This window comes from Danio aesculapii, chromosome 16, assembly GCF_903798145.1.
Source record: "Danio aesculapii chromosome 16, fDanAes4.1, whole genome shotgun sequence".
In the NCBI taxonomy this organism is placed as follows: Eukaryota; Metazoa; Chordata; class Actinopteri; order Cypriniformes; family Danionidae; genus Danio; species Danio aesculapii.
Window position 1 is genome coordinate 20,802,537 of NC_079450.1, and position 26,438 is coordinate 20,828,974.

General features: G+C 35.2%; 1 protein-coding gene across 1 annotated transcript in view; it reads right to left on the minus strand.

Annotated features, from left to right (window-relative positions):
- Positions 1-26,438, minus strand: part of si:ch211-1i11.3 (mitogen-activated protein kinase kinase kinase 5) — a 52,917-nt gene that overhangs the window by 15,773 nt on the left and 10,706 nt on the right. The window contains exons 4-18 of the mRNA XM_056475010.1: positions 26,252-26,420; positions 24,068-24,174; positions 23,491-23,661; positions 22,098-22,210; positions 21,272-21,431; positions 19,706-19,856; positions 19,228-19,332; positions 18,963-19,012; positions 17,583-17,678; positions 17,023-17,113; positions 12,714-12,847; positions 10,338-10,465; positions 5,353-5,489; positions 805-910; positions 551-708 (exon numbers count right to left, since the gene is read on the minus strand). Coding sequence (XP_056330985.1) covers positions 551-708; positions 805-910; positions 5,353-5,489; positions 10,338-10,465; positions 12,714-12,847; positions 17,023-17,113; positions 17,583-17,678; positions 18,963-19,012; positions 19,228-19,332; positions 19,706-19,856; positions 21,272-21,431; positions 22,098-22,210; positions 23,491-23,661; positions 24,068-24,174; positions 26,252-26,420 — 1,876 coding nt within the window. The remainder of the gene's footprint in view (positions 1-550; positions 709-804; positions 911-5,352; positions 5,490-10,337; positions 10,466-12,713; positions 12,848-17,022; positions 17,114-17,582; positions 17,679-18,962; positions 19,013-19,227; positions 19,333-19,705; positions 19,857-21,271; positions 21,432-22,097; positions 22,211-23,490; positions 23,662-24,067; positions 24,175-26,251; positions 26,421-26,438) is intronic.

Consider the following 26,438-nt stretch of genomic DNA (forward strand, 5'->3'; position numbering starts at 1 on the left):
AATGCAACTATATGCATGACTTTACGGAGAGCTTACGACCTACTAACTACAGTTTGCTTTAGGAAAATGTTAACAAATTTAGTTACAAACTAGCTAGTAGTTACAAAGCCCCTAGTGTGGGCTTTACCTTCCAGTTTAAGAAAGAACTTACGAACAGCTGGTGCAGCCCTTCCCAAGAGATAACCAATGCCATAACGTACTACCTCCCTAAAGACACTGTGCCTTTTAATGCAGTGTCCAAAGAGGGACTTAAATAAAAATAATCAAATCGAAATCGCAATATATGTCAAAAAATAAATTTATAATAATAATAATAATAATAATTCCATTAGATATTTTCCCCAAATCGCACAGCCCTAGCATAAACTGTCTGTTTTCTTCAGACACAGATGCCAGGCCTTACACTGAATCTAATAAGCATCCAATGAGCATGAAATGGAGTTGGAATGTGAGAACGTAACATAAATAAACCTCACAGCTCATTTAACCTGGTTATATAACAATCCACTTAAAACAACACTCCAGATTCCTGCTTGAAAACCTGCAGCACCTTAAACATGGCCGCCTGAGGACTTCCCAGCTCATGAAAGGGTGGCTTTCCAGTGGCCATTTCAATGATAGTACAGCCCAGAGACCAGATATCAGCCGGTTTTCCATACCCACGAGGTCCCTGGTCGATGATCTCTGGAGCCATGTACTGCAAAGTCCCTGCGCACAAATGAACCATTAGAAGTTTGAAAAGCAAACACAGCAAAGTACATAATGTAATGTGAGAAGCAGTGAAGTATGCGCTGGGAGACTCACCTGTGAACGTCTCTGTACAGGGATTGATTCCTGCTAGTCTCTTAGAGGTGCCGAAATCGGATATCTTAAGCACACCGCTGTACGTGTTTACCAAAACGTTATCACCCTGGTGAGAGGAAGAGTAATGTGGTTTAAACGATATGTTGATGAACAGATCGAGTGTCCTTCGCTAATATTGGCACCATTGGTAAATATGAGCAAAGAGGTTGTGAAATAAACTTGGTTACAATATATTAGGTATAATATATTAGGTATATAATATTTTAGAGTGTCCTTGTTCCAGTGTTTGTATAGTATAGTTCCTTGGTCCACTATTTATTTACATACTTACTAATTATAATTAATTACATCTACTTACTATATGGGTTAGGGTTAGAATGTGGTTTAGGTTGAGGTGAAGTTATGTGTAATTTGGCAAAATCAATTGTAATTTGTATGTACATGGGACGGAACTAGACTAAGAGACCATTTAACCCTTGTGCACTGTTCAAATTTACTACCCTTTGGTTATTTTAGGGGGAAAAAAACATCAATTGAAGTAAACTGCTGTTTTGCATAAATCTGTTAATCAACCTCAGTCCTGATCAAAACTACTAAATGTTTTTAAAAATTACAGGATTTTAACTCTTTAATTGTCATATTCACAAATTATGTCACTTATTTGGTGGAAAAAAATACACACAAAATGCCATATTTTTAATATAAAAAGTAATTGTGGACTGGATTTTTTTCACTTTTTATCACAGTCTTGGACATGTGGATGATAAGTATTAACATTGGCTTTGATGCATTGTTAGATTTTCTCCCTAAATTAAAATTTTTCGGCTAATTTACTATTTTTGCCCCATTGACTTCCATTATAACCACATTTGATGGTTAGGCCCACACGGAATCTGTGCGCGCAGAATTCTGCAGATTTCTAGCCTATCATTGTGTCTATTTATTTACTTGTGTAAATGTGTGTAAATTTATATTTATTCCATTTTTAAATTAATTACAGTAATATTATTGACTAATATGAAAATATTCATATTATTTATTAATAATACAGTTTGTAAAGTAATTTTTTCTGTCTTTTAAAAGAGATATTATACGAGAGACTTGCTTTGTTTAACAAATAAGTGGATCTATTTGGATTTGCATTGTGAACATTAAATAAAAGTTTAAAATGTGTTACTTTTTATTTCATTTATTAAGTTTTTAGTTATGATACTCCCAAAATCATTCTGCATAAATCTGCAGAACCTTAACACAATTCTGCGCAGAAATAGCAAAAAATTTTCGCAGATTCTGTTTGGCCCTATTGATTGTGCATAAGTACAGTCTTTGTTTTTGTTTACTCCATGTAGTTCTAAAAGCTGAGAAGTGATGACACATCACGGTAAGTGTGTAAAGGTCACTCTCACAGACACACACTTTAATTTGCTGTTATGCTCCATATACAGTAAAATCCAAAAACTAAGCTTCTTTTTTGCACAGGCCTATCTGAAGGGTTAATGGTGCCAACTGATGATCAACAGTAAAAATGACAGATTTTACCTCTTCCCAACAGGGAAAACCACCAACAATTAAAACTGCATGATTATATGGTGCCATGGTTTTGTAAAAAAAATTTAATAAAAAAGTGCTTATAATGAAAGTCAATGGGGCAAAAACAACCACCAACAGTAAATTAGGGAGAAAAAAATGAAAATCAATCAAAAACAATGCATAAAAGGCAATGTTGTTTCACATGTCCAAGACTTTGATAAAAGGTTAAAAAAAATCCAGTCCACAATTACTTTTTATATTGAAAATATGTCATTTTGTGTATGTTTTTTCCACCAAATAAGTGACATTGGCAATTAAAGACTGAGGTTGATTAACAGATTTATGCTAATATATAAATATATATAAATAAATATATGTAAACTGAGAGAATATTATATACTATTCCTTCTATGCTAATGAAGGACTACTAAGACATTCCAAGCATGGGATGGGTCCTCCTGGCGTGGCAGAGTTCATCACAGCTCCAATACACATCTCTGCCATTTGCTTACAGTAACCATGTGCTTTTCACCATACACAAATCTGTTTGTGATCTTCCTTCATATAACTTTATCATGTTTGGTGTCATTTGACAGTTTATGACTTAAGCGTTGTAGTGATAAAATCAACAGAGACATTGATTTATTGTATTTCAATATATAATATATTTACTATTGTTGAGTCATGGCCTGAGGAGAGCATGTTAATGGGGTAGTACATTTGCCCAGAGTGTATTGTTGGTGTTTTTTTTTTTATTCAAAGAATTTTCTCAAAATATGTGTCAAAATAAGATTTGTCACCAAAAATCATTCCGCTAGCTGAAATACAGAAAAAGTTATGGCCTAATTAATATTCAAAATCAGCCCAGAGTGGATGAAAACATCCCCAACCGTATATAAGGGTTAAAGGCCTTTGCAGGTGTTTTGAGTTAATTAGCTGATTAGAGTGTGGCACCATGGCTGTTTCTCAATAAGCATTCTTCAGCCATCTTGAATCCTCATGTTACGTCATCATCAACTGACAAAGTTCAGTTTCAAAACTCAAGACCGCAAGAACAGAGGACACATGAAAGTTCCCAGATTTTTTCTTGGTGTCGAGGATGTGTCGATGCAGACTTGACCACCGAAATCGCTCTAGAAGTCCCAGAAGTCATTGCGACTGAATAAAGAAGGTGGGAAGCACAGCATTTCATATAGAGTTATTATTAAAGTTCAGAGACATAACTTATTTGTCTCAGGATTTTCCCTAAATGAGACGGTGAAAGTAAACATCACCATGAAATCGTAATAAATGCATAAACAGATTAACCTCTTAAGGCCCAAAGTGTTTTTTTTTTTTACATGAAATAAAAACCTACGTATAATCTTTTGATACAATGTACTTTTAGAGAAAAATTTTGTCTACATATATGTGGACTCTCAGTCTGAATTTACATAAAACACTTTTTCCTGAATTTTTTTCATGCATATTTAACATGGGATTTTTTTTTACTTGCTTTGACTATCAGAGAGTAAAATTTTTTCCCCATTTTGGACAGTTAAAAATAGAGTTTGGGACATTTCATATACTGCAAAACAGTTGCAGGATGACACTGTATGTCTGTAACAAAATATAAAACATTCAAAGTATTTTCCATTAAAAACGTGTTAAGGTCATATGAACCAGGACGAACACAGCATCTCATTTCTCAGAGGACACGTTGTGTCTCCCGAGTTAACTTGGCAAGACTGGTCCCCACAAGAACGAGTCCGTTCTCTGCGTTTTTGGAATTGAGAAACAGCCGATGTGTTTTGAGTTAATAAGCTGATTAGAGTGAGGCACCAGGTGTCTTTAATACAGAACCTTTTCACAATATTCTAATTTTCTGTGATCCTGAATATAGGGTTTTCATCAGTTGTTATCAAAAATCATCAAAATTAAAAGAAATAAACATTTGTTTTATGTTTCACTTCTTGAAAGGAATTAGTTCAAATGCTTTTACAGGTGGTTCAAAAAAAAAAAAAAACGATTTAAGAGTAAGGGGTTAAAAATTTTCAAATTGAAAATCAGGGTACATTAAAAATATTTCATTTTCTGTGAAACATGCAAGTAACTTCTATATTTTGAAAGTGTATTTCCATTGATATTTTACATGTTAGTACATCTGGGTGACGAGAAACCGGAAATTGCTTAATCATGACCTGCTGTCTCACAGGGCTACAGATCTAGGGCAAAACACAGGCCAAATTCAATCAGTCATTCATCAGAATGGGTAAAGCCAAAGAATGGAGCTGTGATTTGAAGCTAAATGTTGTTGAGCTTCACAAAATGTGAACCGGCTATTAGAAAATATAAGCAAAAACACTTCATCACTTTCACTCATCATTAATAATTATAAATGTAAGTTAACTAGAAGTGTCATGAATCTGCCTGGAAGATGGAACATGTCTTTCTCTTGTCAAATCGCACTGTCAGGGTGGCAAGTACAGAGGTTAAATATCTCAGATTCACAGCTGGAGAATAAACTACAATCAAACATCACCATAAATTGTATGAAAGGTTTTAAAAACAACAACAACAACATGAAACGCTTTACTCTTATTCAAAAACAAACGAAAGCATCTTCAGCATTTTTGTTAATATTTGGAGAAAATTACAAGAAAGTTTAAAATTGAATACTTGTTTCCCCCCAGTGTTCTTTGCACATACAGTTGAAGTCAGAATTATTCGCCCCCCTGAATTATTAAGAAAAAAAATTTGCTTAAAGGGCTAATAATTTTGACCTTAAAATAGGTTTTAAAAAAATAAAAACTGCTTTTATTCTAGCCGAAATAAAACAAATAAGACTTACTCCAGAAGAAAGAATATTATCAGACATATTGTGAAAATTTTCTTGCTCTGTTAAACATCATTTAGGTAATATTTAAAAAAGAAAAAAAAAATTCAAAGAGGGGTAATAATTCTGACTTCAACTGTATGTACCAAAGGTTCCAATATTTGTGGAGGGCACTGTAGATGAAAACAATAGTAGCTTAATACCTTAATATCTCGATGGACAATCTGATTATCGTGGAGATATTTCAATCCATCCAGTATCTGCTTGGTGTAGAAGACAATGGTTGCTTCATTATCTTTAAGAGGCCCCCATTTTGATCGCAATAGAGACGACAAGCTTCCTGCAAATGAAGAACGACACATGAATCAAGTGTCTTCACATGAATCAAGTGGGTTCAATGAATGACATAACTGAATAAACTGAAAGATGAAGACAGGACGGGACGTATTGCATAGCCCCACCCCTTTTTATACCAATAGCATTTTATTTATATTACAGCTGACTCTTTACAGCCACACTCTATAAAAGCAATGCTAAATCTGTCTACCTGCTTACCCCCTTTAAAAAGAGATACAAGTACACAAATGCATTTCAATAAACAGGTCAATACAGATGCTATACATATTCAAATCCACATTCTCTTGTAATGCAACCTTGGCAACAAAGTTAGTTTAAACTATTGTATTTTCAATGATTTCAGGTTTAACTAGAAAAGTAAAGTTCGAAGGCAAACTTTATGGTGGTCTTCAAAAGTAGTTTTAAAGTTTAAATAATTGAAGTGGTTAAGAATAGGGGTATCAAAATTAATAGTTTCTTCAGAGCACTGCGATGCAGACACGGACAATTCGGTATCGGTTCAGTAATAATCATAACCGGTTATTGTGTACTGACGTCGTTTATCTCATATACGCTATGTCTCTGTAGCTTACTATGGTGAGGGAGGTGAGCAGGAGTGTTTACAATGCCCCAACTACTTAAAAACAGAGAAACTGTGCACAATTTCACTGCGTGTGTGTTTGCTGGACAGTCTTTGACACTGACACTAAACAGCAGAAGCCCCTATTTCACTGCGTTTGAGAGAATGAAAGTAAACTATATTTTTCTCTCCCTCTCTCTCACTGTGGCCCATTTGACCTGCTGCGTGGCTTTTCCTCTTCTCTCGGCTCTTACAGCGATACTTCTGGATACAGACACGGGCGCATGAGTTTTTCCACCGCGTCTATCATGGATCAGCAGTGATCGCCGCTACAGTGTTGCCAGATGTAGCTGACTGATTCCAGCCCAAAAACTATCCAAAACCCGCCAAAATGCCTATCCAAAACTGCCCAATCTGGCAACACTGCGCCGCTGCAGTTTATCAGTGTCACTCATCAGTGAACAGCGCCTGTGATGTAAAATATAAAACTGCACCGAGATATCGAATTGAACCGAAACGATGGCATGATAACCAAACCGTGAGACCAGTGTACGTTCACACCTCTAGTTAAGAAGTTTGAAAAAGTTATAAATACATATGTGTTAGCATGTTTCTAGTATGAACTGGCATGTTTGTTGCTAGGCTGTTAATAGGGGGATCCGAGTGGTTGCTAGGATGTTCTGAATGGTTGCTAGGTTGTTCTGAGTGGTTGCTTAGATGTTGCTAAGGCATTGCTTGAGTGTTTTGACTGATTGTTAAGGCATTGCTAGTTGCTAGGGTTTTCTAGGTGGTTGCTAAGATGTTGCTAGACGGTTGCTAGGGTGCTCTATGTGTTTGCTAAGACATTGCTAGGGTGTTCTGAGTGGTTGCTAAGGTGTTGCTAGGTAGTTGCTAGAGTGTTTGTAGCCATTGCTAGGTGGTTGCTAAGGTGCTACTAGGCGGTTGCTAAGTGGTTGGTAGGTGATTGCGAAGGTGTTCTAAGTCATTGTTAGGTGGTTGCTAGGGTGTTGTGACTGGTTGCAAGGTGTTTTAAGTAGTTGCTAGAGTTAGCGTATGAATTAGCATGCTGCTAGCATGTTTCTAGTATAAACTAGCATGTTGTTAGCATGAATTTAGTATGGATTAGCATGTTTCTAGTATAGATTGGTGTGTCTTTGGTATGGATTGGTATGTTATCAGTATGTCCAATGTAAAGTCAATGGCAGTTTTTTTTTTCAATGGAAGTCTATGGGACAGTTGCTAGTAAGTTGAAAGGTCATCAGTGATTGGTAGTCTGAGTTAAACAGGCCTAACCTTAAGTCTGTATGACAGCCTGGAGGAAAATTATGAGGTCAAAGTTTGGTGCAATGTATGGTCAATGGGACTTTTCCAAATTTTCCAGGTCATTTTTCGGAAAACCGTAAATCGGATCAGTTGGAAAAGATATAGCAACACGAGTCTGACCAGTTTGGAGATTTGGTGTTAGTTTGGTGGTTGTAGTATGAACAATCTAGGAGGAGATGCATATAGAAATTAGTCTCATAAGATGAAGAAGACAGAAGAATAATACGTTTATGTAGTATAACAGTGTGTTGGCTTTCTCAAGCTACCATAATGATTAATCAAATGGAGTAACACTATTCCTGACCCATCTACATTATGTGCGGGTCATTTAGATTTTTTTTTAAGGAACAAACAATTATGTTCACAAGTGTAGTAGTAAAAAAGCAATAAAAAATCCTTAAATTTATGCAAGTGTGCACATCTTACAATTTTTATAAAGGAGTTTTTGTGAATTATTATTTTTCCTAATTTTTATTACAACATGATACGCTTTTATTCTATCAGAATAACTAAAAAGATAAATGTAGAAGTGGTTATTGTGAAGCTGTTATTTTTATGTTATACTGATCTTGCTATAAGGGTCTACAGTTACATAATTTCCTGTTTCTTTCAATTCTGTCACATTAACAAAACGGCTTCCTGCACGCTGGTTTGACACCACACTGACCTTGGCAAACAAAAGCTTGTCAAATATTGAAATAATAATTGTTTGTGAAGGATTTTGTTTTTTTTTCTTCCCGATAAGCTCAGTATGTTGACATTTCTGACTTAAATATCAATGCATGTATTATTATAAACATACATTTAATCAAAATGTAAAACAGTATAGTTTTAACTAACAGTATAGGACTAACACACTCTCTGGTCTAGAGGACAGTTATGCCCTCACTCAAGCATAACTTTCTCTGAACTGGTCTGTTTTGTTCAGTGTACCATATTTCCAATACACTCCTAGCAAGAGTCCTTCCCAGCACAACATTACACACAACACACCCTTCCTCAAAACCAAGGATTTCTCAACAGCAATCTACAATCCTCAATATCCTCAAACAAGAAAAAGCTAAAGGTCCCGTGAAGTAAATTCAACTTACAGGTGGAAAATTGAGTAGCCCCTCCCCTTTTTAAAATAATAGCCAATTGCATTTCATTCCCATCACAGCTCTCAGTAGATCTGTTGGGATGAAGTGCATAATGTCGTGAATTGTGGATTCTTATTGCCGAACTGTAAGGTTTAAATGCTTATATGTTCTAAAAGTCAAATTTCGTCACTTTTTTTTAGTCACACTTGCTCCTGGATAACCTTATAGGCCAGTTCTCACTAAGCATAAATATCAATATAACGATAACTATATCTGCATTTATACTGATGAAAGATAAAAATCGATTTAATTTTAGTTTAGGCATTTTATTCTGCATTACCCCCTGTAACCAGCAGATGTCCTCAGCGTGCTGCTAGCGCATCTGACCAGTGAATCCAGCTTGCGTAATCTTTAATTAAAAATATATTAATCAAATCAAAGGAATTTAGTGATTGTAGTCAGTAGGGGTATGACGAGACTTACTCCACGAGACATGAAATTGGGTTCACGAGAACAAGACAGGATGAGATTTTTACACTATTTTTAAGAAACCTTCAATTATCCTTCAGTCTTTTATTCAACTGAAAAAAATAAAAATTCACAAAATGCAGTTGGTACTTTTTTAAATCAACTTGTAATGAATGTTATTTTACTTCTACAGTATTTTAATGAATTCTAAGCAGTGAACGACATGCAAACACTGCTTAATATTTAGCTATAAACTCTACTGACTGGCTTCTCCCCTGTACAGTTTCGAATGAGAAATCGAACTCCTTTCCACAAATTTAAGTTTTTAACATGTGTTTGGTGATGATAATGATAACAATGGGTGTGTGTGTGTCTGTGGTCCTTTACTGACTCGATAGTGGCAGAGAATAGTGTCAAACAGCTGTGTGTATGTCATTATGTCACACCCACTCAAGCAAACGAGTGATGTGCAATACTGAGGCAGCCAGGGTTGCCAGGTGTGTGCAAAGCACTTGAGGTGCGGCTTAAATCTAATACTGCCTCCAATCTTCAGTGCTAAATTCACCCTTGCGCTCCATCATAACATTAGATCACAACTCATGAGACAACTTTTCACCTTGACGAGAAATCTTATCGCGAATTCTCGCGAGATCTCATAGCTCGAGATCTCATCACATCCCTAGTAGTTAATGTAATGAAATCAAAACAACACAAACTGTTTCCCAACGTTTTAAAAATTGGCAATAGAAAGATGCTGAACCGTACACTGGACACCAGAGTTACTTTTATTTTATGCTTTTATATACAGTTTGGTTTTCATACCAAATGGTGGGGTTGTTAAAAGTATCGAGTTCGGTACCAATCGGTACTAAAATTTTTAAAACATCCATTTCTCGCTAACAATGGAGTGCTGTTGAACACGTGAACACAATGGCCAATCAGCAGTGTTTAAGTATGCGCTCAAATGTTAGTGTGAAATGTTAGTGTGAATTAAATTTCTGTACTGATTGGTACCAGACCCGATACTTTTGACAACCCTAGTAGATGGTGATTACCTTTAAATAATCTTCGAAAAGAAGGCTTAACAACAAACAGTGTTTCTCCATAATGTCATCTGTAAATTGTAAAAAAGTCCTTTATATTTCAATAAATTATGACTGGCTGTCAGCGTTGTATCATTAAATAAGGTTCTGAAAGTGGTCCCAATAATATAATTTCTCTACATCTTTATCGTTACAGTTATGGTTTGTTATTTTAAATGTAGACGGGTTTTTAGAACTTTATCTTTATCATTATTTTATAGTTATTATGCTTGGGATGAATGGGCCTTTATCCATGAATACTAACACCCAACAAACTTAAGTTAAAATATCAGAAAAAATAAGAGCAAAGCACACCACACCTCCAGGAACCTCCTCCATGAAGATCTTGATGAAGCCATCCTCACTGACTGAGCCCAAATACTGAACAATGTTCCTGTGCTTTAACCTCTTGTGCAGAGCAATCTCCTCATGTAGAGGCTGAGAGTAGCTGAGAGCCAGAAAGAGAAAAAAAAAAGAGACAAGAATGAGGCCAAAATGAGGACAAAAGTAAATATTATGGTCATCTATGCACATCTATGCACAATAATAAGGGTTTTATGGGCATATTTGGTCAAAACAGCAGAGCGGCAATATTGAATCACATGGAGAGGTCTACAACTGCTAAGTGTCCATGTGAGGACAGTTTAAACAAGCATTAGTTCAGAGGACAAAAATTACTGGGCCACAGGGACCTCTGAAACACGGTCAGAGGTCAACAAACAAGCACTGGATTTGTACTGAAGCAGATCAACAGTGTCAAATACACAATCAAGATTTGGCATAAACAACCTGTTACCAAAGGGGTAACAATTCTTTTTTAATTTAATAAATGCTTAAAGGTTTATATGTCTTAATTATTACTATTGTGTGTTAATCATTAGTTTTTTAAATTTATATACATTTCTAACGTTAACATTAATTAACTTATAATAGTTATTTTTATTTGCTAAATTGGGGAATTTCTCAGTAGTTGTTAAGTTATAGTATGTTTTCAGACTTATGCAAACATAGTTTTGCATACATGAAAGGAATAATGTTATGTTTTTATGTTATTCAACTTGTTTATATAGACCATTTTGAGGTCATTCCTGACATATTTCCTGTTTTACCTTTTTAATTTCCTTAGCTTCCAAGAAACCCGAAATAATCCACATACTGATAAATAATGTTATGATAGCCGATTTAGCCCTATGTTATGATTGAATCGCCTCTAGTTATAGTTATGATATTGTTTGAGAACAAGCAGGAAATGTTCATGGGCCAGTGACATCACCACATTGAAATGGTCTATAGGTGTCCAAAGAATGTGTCGGACGTTTAAGCTCAAAATACCTTACAGTTTATCCATTATATCATGTTGTAAATGCCCCTCATTAGGTGGAAACAAAAACACTGTTTTCATCTGTGTCTCTTTAAATGCAAACGAGGCTGCTGCTTCCATGTTCTTTCTAGAAGAGGTTTCTTTACATCTGCATGCATCTTAAAGTCTAGTTATTTTAAAATTCCTGATGTATGTTTTTTTTTGCACACACAGACACAAAGTACAAATGTCAGCTGATGAACAACACATCACTGAGCTTGACCGCATTTCTTTTACTTTAAATGGCAAATACACACAAGGTTATGTCTGCGAACGTATACAGTTGGTAAAGAATGTGTTTCAGTATATTAGTGAAATACACTACCTGACAAAAGTCTTGTTGCCTATCCAAGAACAACAAATAATAACGTGACTTCTAGTTGATCATTTGGTATCAGAAATGCCTTGAGATGACGCTTATTATATCAAAATAAAATATGATCAATCCTTTATTATTAATTATTTAATTAGGACAGTAAGGTCTGACTTTGCTTAGACAAAAGTCTTGTCATTTAACAGAAATAATGTCCAGTATGGAATATAAAGTCAAGGTGCAGTGGAAAAATAATTAATATGGTGTATGACTCCAATGAGCTTGGACGACTGCATCCATTCATCTCTGCAATGACTCAAATAACTTATTAATAAAGTCATCTGGAATGGCAAAGAAAGACTTCTTGCAGGACTCCCAGAGTTCATCAAAACTCTCTGGATTCATCTGCAATGCCTCCTCGTTCATCTTACCCCAGACATGCTCAATAATGTTTATGTCGGGTGACTCGGCTGGCCAATCCTGGAGCACCTTGACCTTCTTTGCTTTCAGGAACTTTGATGTGGAGGATGAAGTATGAGAAGAAGCGCTATCCTGCTGAAGAATTTGCACTCTCCTGTGGTTTGTAATATAATGGGCAGCACAAATGTATTGATACCTCAGGCTGTTGATGTTGCCATCCACTCTGCAGATCTCTCACACATCCCCATACTGAATGTAACCCCAAACCATGATTTTTCCTTCACCAGACCAAACTGATTTCTGTGAGAATCTTGGGTCCATGCAGGTTTCAATAGGTCTTCTGCAGTATTTATGAGGATGATTGGGATGCAGTTCAACAGATAATTCATTTGAAAAATCTACCCTTTGCCACTTTTTCCAAATGATCAACTAGAATTCAAGTTATTATTTGTTGCTCTTACAACTGCGATAAAAGACAAAAGTATTTTTTGTTAAAACAGTAAAATTGAGCACTAACAGAAGTTGAAAGTGTAAAAAGGCATATAGGGGCCCATTTAACTTCATCTCAAAATATAAAAGAACAAAGAAAAAAAATGCTCATACGTGCTGTCCTTTTCTGGGATCTCTTTGATTGCGATGCGCACTTGATTGCTGAGGTCTCGTCCAGCATACACCACTCCATAGGTTCCTTTACCCAGCACCACTTTGTCTCCATTCTCATTCCTCTCATAAATGTACTGAAAAACAAACAGCAGCATTATAAATAAACTGCATTCACATTGTTATACGTATCTTCCAACCCAGACTCATTCTGAAAACATACCCCTATATACCTTCCTGAAGAGCGTAAATTTTTTTTGCACTTTTTGTTTTCGTAAATCCACCAGAGGCCGCTGTGTACGCTTTTTGAGACCTCAAATTTCTCTGGTGAGTGCCATTTGCTCCTGCTGTTCTTGCATAAATCCACCAGAGGCCACAGTCACCTGACTGACTGAAAGTTTCAGCTTAAAACATCCATCAGATTATTTATTGTACCTTTCAGAATATTGGAATTTTCTGCTTTAAACACAATGTCGCTGTTTCTGTAGCCTGTGCTTTTAACGCTGGTTCTCCCCACCCACTGTTCTCACGTTACCAGTGACTCAATCTCCACCTCGGCTGCCTCAGATAAACAGCACAGTGACAGAAAGATGAAGGAAGCAGATCTCACGTAACGTTTGTGAGAAATACTACAGTAAGAACTTTACCAATGATTATTTGATGTATTTGTTGTGGAGTTAAATCAAGCCGTTCTGCAACGATGAGTCGCATGAGCATTTAACTTTGCACTGTTTTTGCATGCATATGTGACAGGATCCACGTTAATATTCACTGCTGTATGCATATACGTTGTGTTAATGTAGAAAATAAACCTGATTTAACGTCCACAAACCGGGATTAAAGCGTCTTCTTTTATAATTGTACTGGCATGCAGCTGTGGTGAAGAAAATTGCTGTAATTCATTCCAAACACATTTTAAAAATGTTTTAAACTTGAAAAACTCACTCTTGTTCACATTTGATGATGATTGATGATCACAGAGAGCTGAACAGATTTTTTTAATCCCAGTTGCTTTGCGAACATCCTGTCTTGTTGATATGATTATACGCGTTACTACGAAGACATGGTAATAGAATGGCTGTCAATCAATTCGGTAGGCGGGGAACCGCACTTCTATGTCACGCTACAGTGGGCCTCAAAACGGGAGGGATTTAGATCCTATTTTAACATCAGGAAATTAAAAAAAAAGACACATACTGTCTTTATATCACCCCAGTATGGCTGTGGACGCACTATACCTGCACACAGTTCTGTCCAAACAGCTTACAAAAGATGATTTTCATCATAGGTGCCTTTAAGGTTTTTAACCACTTTCACTTACATAAATTGCATAAATTGCATGAAAAATAGTAAATTTATATTTTACATTTTAACAATATTTCCCAACAGCACATTTTTATACTAAATAAATGCAAAAAAAAGTCATGTATTGGAAATTTTAACCATTTTATGTAGTAGTAACTGTTATTTAAAGATCACTTCTGTGCTTACCCAGTGCTTGCTCAAAACTGCACATTTGAGTATGGCACAAAGAAGTATTACATTTCACATCTAACTGCTACATTCAACAAGCACAAAACAAAAAAGACACGAGCAGCAGGAAGTAGGTTTAAATGTGGAGTCAGGTCAATACTAGACACTAAAAGAGGAAGCAACTAGACAGACATGCAGCTGCTCCTGATCTTCTACATTGCATCTAAAGTGATACTCAATAAAAAGAACTATTTGGTCACGAGGATTACTTGATGATTCAGAAAATTATCTCAATGGCAACCAGTTCTAAAAACTATACTCAAGTAAAAGCACCATTACCTTCCCAAAAAACGCAGTGCAAATAGATTTAAGGTATTTGTTGTTAATATTAGTCAAACGATAAGTAAATAGTAGCCCTTCTAAAAGTACTCAAGAGTAGTGAGCAAGTGAGCAGTGAGTATTGCGGTGTAAATAATTCCACCTTATTCTATGCAAATTAAAAATGCAGTTTACATGGTTGTCATTTTCTTTTAAGAGTGTTTCAAAGTGCAAGTTAAATTAACTGGCATTCAGGAAGAACTCATTATATTAATATATACACTTAAAATAAGCTGAAAGAAAAGCAGGCTAATGCGTTTATATGCAGACTGAAATCTGTGTAACCTAACCGTGCGTTTACACCACCGCCGATGAGAGATTCAAAGTATTTCTTCTTCTTCTTTGGAGTTTTACGGCAGCTGGCATCTATAAGTTGCATTACCGTCATCTGCTGTTTTCACTTTAGCTTTGCTCTCATTTATTATATTCATCCTACCAGTCCAGTCCATCTTAAATAACTAAATACAAATGATCTTCCTTGTCCTCCACTTATACTTTCCATTATATTTTTTTAAATATATTCTCCTATGCCTACTGTATCACCTGTATATTTCTCACATGATATAAAGATGTGTTTAACTCTTTTTTTCCACCTCGCAATCATCGCATGACCCAGTTGGATGAGCATAAAAGTAGCCGAAAGTCCTTTATTCCTTTATAACACTGTCATTTTGTACAGTGAGCATCAAGGAGAGTTAAAATCTGGTCAACTTTTATGGTAATGAGCTATGACGCTGCTCGGCGACAACCTATCAGAATGTACTAGCCCACAATTTGAGAGGGTTCTAGAGAATAGTCCAATAAACTTTGTTTAGCTTGGGAACTAATGTGATCGGGCTCCGAATCAAAGCAGGATGTGCACAAACTACTGAAGGAATACATGCAATTTTTGGCTATATTTGAAAACGTAACATTTTGTAGTGCATTTACTTCTTGTTTAAGGGCATTTGGCAATTTGAGTCATCATACAGTAGGTGTCCTTTATCATTCTCATCAGTGACATGCAGTTTAACAGTCTCTCAATCGTTGCATGTAGCGCCATTGATGTGGTACAAGTCCTGTGAAGAGATGATGCCAACCATAGAGGATTTCTAGAGGTATCCATAACCCTGGACCAGGCCGTATCCTGAGCAGATGCTGTGGTGGTCGTGGAGAAGTGGAGAGCATGAGACTGATTCCTGCCAGCTTATACACCAGCCGGTGACCTACTCGGACTTATCGCTTCTCCACAATGGATGTCCAGAATCCTTTAGCCTTTGTACAAGTAGTTTGGCCAAAGGAGAAATGGTCATGCCACACTGAGCATGGTTTCTCTCAAGGTTTTTTTTCTTTCACTTTCATCAATTGGTAAAGTTTGTTCCTCGCCACTGTTGCCACTGGCTTGCTTGGTTTGGGACTTGTGGAGCTGCACATCGATGGATTTACTCTTCAGTGTTTGGACTTCCAGCAGTGAAAATTAAACCACACTGAACTGAACTAAACTCTGAAAACTGGACTGACACCATTTCAATTTACTAGAACTTCTATGTTAAGCTGCGTTGACACGATCAACATTGTAAAAGTGCTATAGAAATAAACAGGAATTGAATGTAACAATTTAGCATTTTCTTGGATTGCACTTTTAATGCAATCGACATGTATTCAGAATGTGCCGCGTGTATTTTTGAGTCTGGATAAGCTGGTGGCCATGACCTTGCATTATATGAAATGCCAAAAACAACACTTTCCGATAAAAATCTTCTTATTAAAACATCTTAAGAAAAAAAAGTCACCTACAGTTTGATTAACCTGATAGATAATTATAGGTTTTCATTGAGACGGTTTGAAACATATTTTATATCTATTCAACTCAACAAAATAACTATTACACCTGACAAGATTAGTCTGCATTAATAGAAGTCATTTTAAGGATTGTGCTTTATAAATAAAACAGAAATAGTTGCTTAGTCAACCAAGTATGCATAAGACAATAACCAGTTTTAAGGTTTACTGCAATTTGGAAAAGTCAAGGTTTATACCCTGCCTAAGGTATATGTAAGGTTTTTAAAATATGTATAATTATTTACATTATAAATTTAATATAAAATTGTGTTGTGAAAAAAAAATCTGTTTTTTAAACTTGTGAAGACAGCAGAAGTCAATGATTAATTTTAATTATTAAGCCTGACTTGTTTACTGTTCCAAAATATTTTAAATGTTTCCTAAAATAAAACATATTGTGTTCAATTAGGATTTATTTTGTGTTTTGTTTTTTACCCAGACATTTAAAAAGAACTTATTGAAGAGTAGTAACCACAATACCATGATTAGCGAAACCGAAATATTTTTATCCAAGGTTATCATACCGTCAGAAACATACACCGGCCCATGCCTACAACCAAGTGCAGCATTTTCACTCATGCTGAACATTGTGACCTGACCCAAACAAACAATGAGAGGTTACAAAAAAAAATTCTCTCACCTCCAAATCTCCTTCATCTCCTCTCATTGAACTGGAATCTTCCACAGGACTTTCGGCTTGATGCAACAGCGAGTTCACTAAATCGCAGAACCTGACAACACAAATTATAGAGTTTGAAAATATGTTCCCTTTCATTGTGACTCATGCCATTTCAGGGAAGCCATTTCCTCATCATTTTCCTTGTTATATTGATGCATGCACTCACACTTTGCTATTACATAATCTCTCAATGAGAATTTCATCGGAAGAATTACAAGTTTACAATATATATCGAAAAGTCAAACGTGACTTCCTGAAGCTGAAACAACAGAAGGGTAGGTAATGTGATATTGAAAATACATTGACAGGTAATGGTAATGTAATATTGAAATACATTGACAAGCTCAATGAAGAGTGCCTGAAGCATCTCTGAATTCGGCTGTATTAAAATATCAGATTGTTTTTCACACAAGCTATTATTTTAAGAGTTGCTTCTCTGTCAGGAACACTCAAGGCATTGGAGCTCATGTTGTTCTTGGCAGAGTGTGTGTGTGAGTGCTGTGTCTGTGGGTGGTGCTCACCCTTTACAATGCAGATCACTGGGAAAGTACAACTGGAAGTCATCTGAATTGTACAGGACATACAGGAAGCAGCTCCGCTCGTCAAATTTGGAAATGCTGCAATAGTGGAATAACAGGGGATTCTCATTCACACTCCAACATTAAATGAATAAAAAAATCTAAAGATAATAGGTATCTATTATCTTCAAAGATAAGCAGTATTTGATATTTTTCCAAACAGAGTGGTTCAGTTTGAAGGCCACATGCTCACTTAATGGGTTGCTTTTGCTATATAAAAGTACAATAAAGCTTTTGACACAGAACCACAAGTTTTAGATAAACAAAAGGAAGTGTTCTTGTGTTACAAAAAGAAATGTCCCTAAAGTAGGCCCATTGTAACCTTTGATTTGACCCACCATCCCATCTGAGAGAAGAGTACACTGCAAAAAATGCTGTTCTTACTTAGATTTTTTGTCTTGTTTCTAGTCCAAATATCAAAAAATTCTTATATCAAGAAGCATTTTCTAGGCAAGCAAAACATATTGTCTTGTTTTGAGAAATAATATGCCAAAACTAAGTGAGTTTTTCCTTAAAACAAGCAAAATAATCTGCCAAAGGGGTAAGCAAAATAATTTTGTTTTTCCTTTTGCCAAAGATAATACATTTTAAGGCCTGTTAAAAAGAGTTAATACAAGAGACATACAAAACAATATTTCAGTAAACTTTTTTAGTAATTTTTTTTATAGGCCTAAAATTTGGATTTTGAGATTTTAGACGTTTTAATACTTTTTAAGACTCCGCAGAAACCCTGTAATCAGCCAGATTATACTCAAATATACAAAAACCAATTCTAAAAGCATGTTTCAAAAACAAGAACTACAACAAAAATATGGATAGTTTCAAATATGCAAAAATAGCATTCTGTGCAATAACTAAAATGATAACACTAGATGAAATCGCACTTTTTCCAGCTAAAGTACAATTAAAACATTAGCAGCTTCTCAAAATCCCTTTTGCTAAATGTCCAAATTAATTGACAAATTTCACTAAGTGACTTTTTATTCATAAATTTTGGGGGGTTGATCTGACCTTAAATATTTACATCCTGTGTTGTTTGTTGTGCAACATGAGCTCTAAACAAGAGTTCTGCAGTTCAAAATCCTTGAAACAAGAACACAAACAGAAAGTGACACTGACCTATAGCTTAAAATCTGAGAAGAGGATAACAGGCGTCAACTAGGCCAAAAAAACGAGAAAGTCTCATAAAAAGATAGAGAAAAATCACTGGATTGTGGCCTAAATAGAGCAGCACTGGTGGGACTATAAACCGCTGCAAGCTTGGCAATGGAAAACAGGAAAAAAATATATGGAAATGGCAGTATTCCCATAAGCACACAGTACCTCACTCCGCGAATCGCAGATGCTGGGAAAGTCCACTCATGAAGACCTTTCTGGGAAAGCCAAATAAAGCACATTAAGCTCCCACACACATGTACACAATGTTAGATTTAACAGCATAAAGCTGCTCATGCAGCCCTTCATCATGTTCAATGGTGCCTATCTTTCAAATTAATTATTTATGGAAAGTCTACTGCGTAACAGCATTAACTTCGCTATTACTTCTGAATGCCCCTTGCAAAAAGGATCATAAGTCAAGCGTGTTTACCTCGAGTGGAGTGACGTGTCTAAGCTGCACCGTACGGCTGTCATCTTCTTCACTTACGCTTATTATACTAGGCTGGAAGACTTTAGTGGGCTCCAAAATCAGAACCTAAAGAAAATTCATTCCTTTTGAGTCTGTTTATGCTGTCTATCATTTTTGGCTGTTCCTTAAAGTGATGCTAAATAACAATTTACACAAATATGAGTTTATTTTTTCTGTTAAATACAAAAGCAAATAGTTTTAGATGTTGCCATTTACATGCATAGCAGCAAAAAAATCCTCTGTACATCATATCGGTTTCCAGCATTCTTAAAATTATCTTGTTTTTGTGTTCAACAGAAGAAATAAACTCGAGCAGGTTTAAAACAGTTGGAAGTTGAGTAAATGAAGTGTTCATTTTTGGGTGAACTGTCCCTTTAACGCTGTTTTTAAGGTTGGATAAGGTTGTACTCTTGAATAAGGAGAATAGAAGGATTCTTACTGGGCATCGTGCTGTGGAAACGGTAGGTTTGCACGCTTGTACCATCAACTCCATCCAAAAGTCTGCAGTTTCTTGTTTAGGATGATTCACTTCTCTCGGTTTGGCAAACTGCTTGTATAGTATATACGTCTCCATAATAGATGCAATATACCTAATTGGAGTAAGAAATCACAGTGTAGAGTATATATGTATATATATTTGTACAACAGTTCTGTCTGGTTCTTGAATCTGATTGGCTGATAGTTGTGAGATAATCTGCAAATAACAGCACTCGTTCAGCTTCTTCACCCTTCAGTAATACTCTGCCCACATACAGCAACAAGCAGAGGACACTCTACAGTTTGACAAATATAGCTGCTGTTTGACAACATAATGTACTTTTGAGGCTTTTTTAGTTGAGAATGTAGTTGTGTAGATTGCAACTATGCAGTTTATTTATAAGGATAGTGCCAGTTGACATTGTCCATCCACAAGATGATGACAGAGACCGCATAATAAGATTAAAAACTTCGTAATTTCTAACTATAGCTGATCAAATCATTATTAAACTGGTAGATGACTTTCTAAGTCGAACTCTCTCATTTGTATGTTGTAGTGCTGTATTTCTACCATAGTAATTTTAGTGTATTAAGTGTGAGATGGGACTCGCATATCAGAAGTATATGTATTTTGTGTTGGCCACTCTTTGTATAACCCTGAGTTACTTTTTGGTTGGCCATCTGTTTGTTTCTAATGAGTCTCCTGTTTTCATAACTGCAGACTAGTTCAGTGAAAAAAAGTGGTAGTGGTACTGGTAGTGATTGTGCTGCTTTGGCTTTTTCGGGGGTAAAATTATTGTGGTATCCCGATTGCAACAGAAGTATTGAGAAATCTAATCTGTAGACTGATGGCATTTCATGCTGTTCAGTCTTATAATCTTAAAATGTCAGCAACATCACCTGTTTTGTCATCACTTTAGACATTATGCTAGAGAATCATTCAAACACTAGCTCTAAAATGACATTGGTGAAGTAGCAATGTTTTCTGCTGTTCTGACGTCATCTGCAGATGTGAATGAACAGTGAAAGAAAGTAGCTCCACATAAAAAAAATGATTTTTAGACTCTCTGTGTTTGATTTTCTGTTTTATACACACGATTATGCCGTCGAACTGTTGTATAAACACAATATCATACTCGTAGCAGTGCATATAAAAAGTTCTAAATAGAACCATTAAACATTTCTTAATTAACAAGAAAATGTTTTTGATGCTTCTATTTTTTTATATATATTTATTAAAAAAAACTTGAGGTAAACATAAAACATATTTTTTTCAAATTATATAAAAAGAAAAAAATATTTTAGCATTATATGTTTCTATATATTATAGAAAATCACTTTTTAATTTTTATGATTTAAAAAAATATTTATAAAGGTTTTTTAAATGTACAAAAAAAGTTAATAACAAATTCCAGCTTTATAAGGACAATAATTTATAATATTTCAACACTTGATTTTACTGTTAAAATTCCGCACTACCTTATCAAACCAAACATTCATGGATAATTAAGAATTTCCTTTTGCTCACCACATTGGAGCTTTGAGTCTGTAGAGTCTCTCGGAAGCATCTATGACTTTCTTGTGTTCATTGGCCAGGATTCCAGCTCCCAGATAAAATCCCACATCCCAGTAGTCCTGCATCTTCTCGAGGGAGCCCTTCCTGCCCAGCAGACTACTGAGGGTGACACCTGACACAAACAACACCAAAAAACACAACTAAAGCAATAAACAACCTTTAAAGAATTTCATAATATGTCAAATATACCTTTGGAGTCCCCAGAATATCTGAAGTATAATCTTAAACATAAATACTTTTCAGATCATTAAGCATATCAAAATTGTCCCTAAAGAGTTACTGGGTTGTCCTTTTTTTTAAATATCTTTAATAAACAAAGTCTGCATCTGCCTCAGTATAGATCAGGGGCGCCCAAATTCGGTCCTGTCTTGCATTGTTTAGCTCCAACTTCCGTCAATGCACCTGCCTGGAAGCTGTATACCTAGAAAGAGCTTGATTAGCTGGTTCAGGTGTGTCTAATTGGAGTTGGAACTAAAATTTGCAAGACACCGACCCTCCAGGACCGAGATTGGGCACCCCTGGTATAGATAAAGCAACAACAAAATATATTTTCCCACATTCTCTATTCATATGTTTTGCCTTCATGTATCCGTGTCTTCATATTCAATGAATCGGATCATACAAGTAGGCCACTAAATATCACTTTCCATACACTACACTTCAATAAAGAAAAGACTGTGCAACAAAAGCATTACATGATATGTAGACCGAACCGTGATCCTTCAAAGTACACACAAAACCAGAATGGTGAAGCTAAATGAAGGAGATATAAACACACCGATTTTCCGCAGTTCAATAGAAGTGTCGAATTCATGCCCGGCGGCCATCAGGAGCACAACGTTATTGATTCCAGAATGCAAACTGGGCTCAATCTCAAAGGCCTTGCCATACCTGTAGGACAAATTCAATGGGAGGAAAACAACACGTCATTACTGTTAAGAAACATTGCAAAAATAGCATTAATACCTGGAAATAGCATGATCATGGCTTGATATTGATTGAAATTATCAACAATTCTTTTAACTACACATTAAAACTAAATTATATATTTATCGTTTTGTTTATTTTCTTTAATTACATTATTTTTTTGTCTGTTGTTGTTGTTTTCTTCTTGTCTGAACCATAAATGTACAAAAGAAAAACATAAATAAATATATATGTATTTGTTATATTCCATCTTTTTCTCTCTGACACACACACACACACGCACACACACACGCACACACACGCACACACATGCACACACACGCACACACACAAATTGTTTGTTTAAAAACTGGACAAATACATGCAATGATGACAAGCCATAATATCTTGTATCTAAATATCTTGTATTAGTTTGTAATCTACAGATGTAATGTTCGTGATAATAATGAATTAATAATTAATTAATTAATAAAATAATTAATAATTAATTAATTAATTAATTAAATAGTACGTATTATGTATTTTATGATAAATATTATGCCTTTTTCCCTTATTGCTATTTTTTTTTTACATTTTCTAACATTCATTGATTCATTCATTTTCTTTTCAGCTTAGTCCTTTTATTATTCAGGGGTCACCACAGCGGAATGAACCGCCATTTTCTAAAATAAATCTATTAATTTTAGATACGATCCATGGTAAAAACAAGACTTTTTTTTTAAATCTTTTGCCAGTTGTTACAACTTTTGTGTAAATGTTTTGCCAATCGTAGACAAATATAAGTGTTTGAAATTAAGAAAAATAAAAAAATACAGAAAGACCAAAGCAAAATAAAAAAAAATGGCACTTTTTAAAGGTGCACGCAGAACATTATATTTAAAGTAAATCTGTTTGAGGAAATCCATGCAAATGTCAACCTTGTTTTCATGAAAATAGAGAAACCGTTTGTACATTTTTTGTGTAAGCAAGTATTTTACAGTCCTTTCAAAATACTTACAAATGTCTCTGTCAGTGTTTTCAAACAGTTCTATTTTTAAACAGTTAGAAACTCACAAACTTTTTTGCTCACATCCATAACTCGTATTTATTTTCCTCATTTAAAATGTAAAAATGTTTACAGATTGTTATTTTTCTGCTCCCATAACGTGGTTAGTTGTTTTGGAAAATATAAACAGTTGTTTCAATATAATGTTGAGCAGTGGCTAGTGGCAGCTCTGTTGATTTATGTGGAAAAAAGAAATCACCATTTAGATGCTTCATCTCTGCTGTTTGTGTCTTTGAAGCCTGAACTGAGGAACATGTCCTTGTAAATGCGTCCGCACAGACAGTACACATCTGAGGCTACCGTCTCCCCCGACTCCACAATGGGTAAAATGAGCTTTAAAGCCCTGACACGATCACCAGGGTGATTCCTCCTTTAAAACACATATCAAAATGATTTGCAGGAAATAAAATAAATGTTTATTTTAAAGGAACACTTTATTTTTTGGAAATAGGCTCATTTTACAAGTCCACTAGAGTTAAACAGTTGAGTTTTTCCATTCTTTGAATCCATTCAGCCAATCTCCAGGTCTGGCGGGAGCACTTGTAGCTTAAACTAACTTTAATTGTTTTTGAGCGAGATGCTAATGGTCTAATCTGATTCAATTATCTATGCTAAGCTAAGCTAAATTGCTCACATCAGAACTAGAGATTGGCTTAATGGAATCAAAAATGGTAAAACTCAACTGCTCAACTCTTGGGCACTTGTAAAATGAACTCATTTCTATTAAGAGAAGAATATTTAGTGTATTTCATTATTTCCAAAAACACAAAGCTCACCTGTTCAAAGCAAATATAAACTGAAATTTGATGTTCTGATGTGCTGGCAACATGCACATGGGCAAATTATTCAAGGTCTCCACCAGATTTATTATGGAGTCGTAGTCCTTGAATCACACGGAGAAAGAGAGTTCAGTTTCAATCAATTATTTAAACATTTGGCTGGCACCTCTAATATTTCACAACCTCTGGGTGCACAATATATTCCAAATAATGAATTGAAAAGGAATAGCATGAAATACTTATACAACAGGAACCAATAATTTACGGTTAACTGCATGATTTATTATATCAAGCCCAGTGAAATCTTTTTTCTATATGAAATTAATAATTAAACAGACTCTGCTGTGTATCACAGCAACAATCAAAACATTCACACAGAGAAATGCTGACACAAATATGCATTCATGCATACACACTGAAGAAATACACATCAAACATAACAAAAAAAAAGAAGTTTATTTTATAATAAAGTATGTTGACTGTTACATTGTAGTATCAGTCATATTGGGTCTGTTTTTAATTAAAAGTTTAGAACTGTGCACATGTAGGGCCTCGAAGTGCTTTAATTATTTTTTCAAATTATTATTATTTTTTAAATCCTCATTTAAGTTTACATTTTCCAGATTTTTTTTTGGAATTTTGTTTAGTTTTATTCATATAAAACAGAAGAAAACTTGCTTTTTATTCCCTAAAATTTACGTATTTATTATGACAATTATTATTATTATTTATTTACTTTTGATGTACATTATACTGTCCGACAATAATATCATGGCCTGATGCGGAAAGACTTATCCATGCCTTTATCACATCACGTCTTGATTTCTGTAACTCACTCTTTTGGGAGCTCTACCAACAAGGTCTCTGAGATGTTTACAGTATATTCAAAATTCTCCTGCACGGGTTTTGACACAGATTTCCTCGCGCCACCATATCCCCCCTGTACTTCAGCAACTTCACTGGCTTTCTGTTAAGTCACATATTGATTTTCAGACTCTGATTTTAACATATAAAGCAGTGCATGGGCTAGCACCTGACTACATCTGTGACCTGGTAACTTTCGCCACTCCCACCCACAGACTTCATTCTTCATCTGGAGTTTTGCTATATCATCCACGCTGTAAACTAAAGACTATGGGTGGTCGTGCTTTTTCGTACATGCGCCTAAGCTATGGAATGGCCTACCCATCAGCATCAAGAATGCTGCTTCTCTGAACTGTTTTAAGAAACTTCTCAAGAATCACCTTTTTACCCTTGCTTTTTAATTTAGATTGATTAGTTTTCTTATTTAATCATCCAATTGTATTGAATCGTTCATGTTTTATTGTTTTATCGTGGTCTTTTTTACAGTTTTATTGTTTTATCGTGGTCTTTTTTACTGTTTTTATTGTTCTGCTTTGTTACTGTTTGCCTTGTACGCATGTTAGCGCTTTGGTTCTGAGAAAAGCACACTATAAATAAAATTTATTATAATTATTACTAACAGGCCTATATTGAAAGTTAAATCAGAATTATATTTAGACCGTTTGTCAAAAAGATGCTAATTTTGTGAATAAAGCTGATATGACTAAATAAATATTTAATAAAATCAAATAAAACTCAAATATGAAGTGACTGGAGCTCTGGAGAAAGTATGTGCTCATATCCTCAAATAGCGAGATAACATATGCTGAAAACACCACAATCTTCATGTATCCTTAAATATGCATGTGTTTGTAGAAAGATCCATTCACAAAATTCACATGCATAATTAAAGTCTTTTTGCAATTTAATATTCACAATCACTAGTCCAAATTGCAATATGATTACATGTACAACCCTACTTTTGATTCATCCAAAATCTGGAAAACAATAGCTATTGATATCCAGCACAACATTCTTCAAAATATCTTTTTTTTTTACTCATAAAGATTTGGAACCATTAGAGTGTGACAAAATTTAAGTGAAGTGTAACTTAAACAACTAAAAAAGGGTCAAAAACAGAAATATTTTTAAAGCATCAATAGAATAAAAGTGTAACACCGCTTTAAAGTTAAAGTTTAAAGTCACATTTGCTTTGGAATATTTCTATTTTAAATATTTCAGAGCTAAAGTTTATCCCCTACATATGTAGAAATTCCCCAGTTCATCCCCCCTATATGTAGTAATCATCTTCCAAAAGCATTGATGCTAGTAACTCACTGGAATGTCTCTGTAGGACAGCAGGAGGCTCATAACAATATCTGGACTCAGAAGCTCCACAGAGTCCAGACGCTTCTGGATCCGTCCCAGCTCCTGACTCAAAGCCGGGCCGGTGAAGTGTTCTCGAGCCACACGGATCTCCCTACGGATTGCCTCATGGAGGTATTCGCTTTAAGGAAAGAGTGTG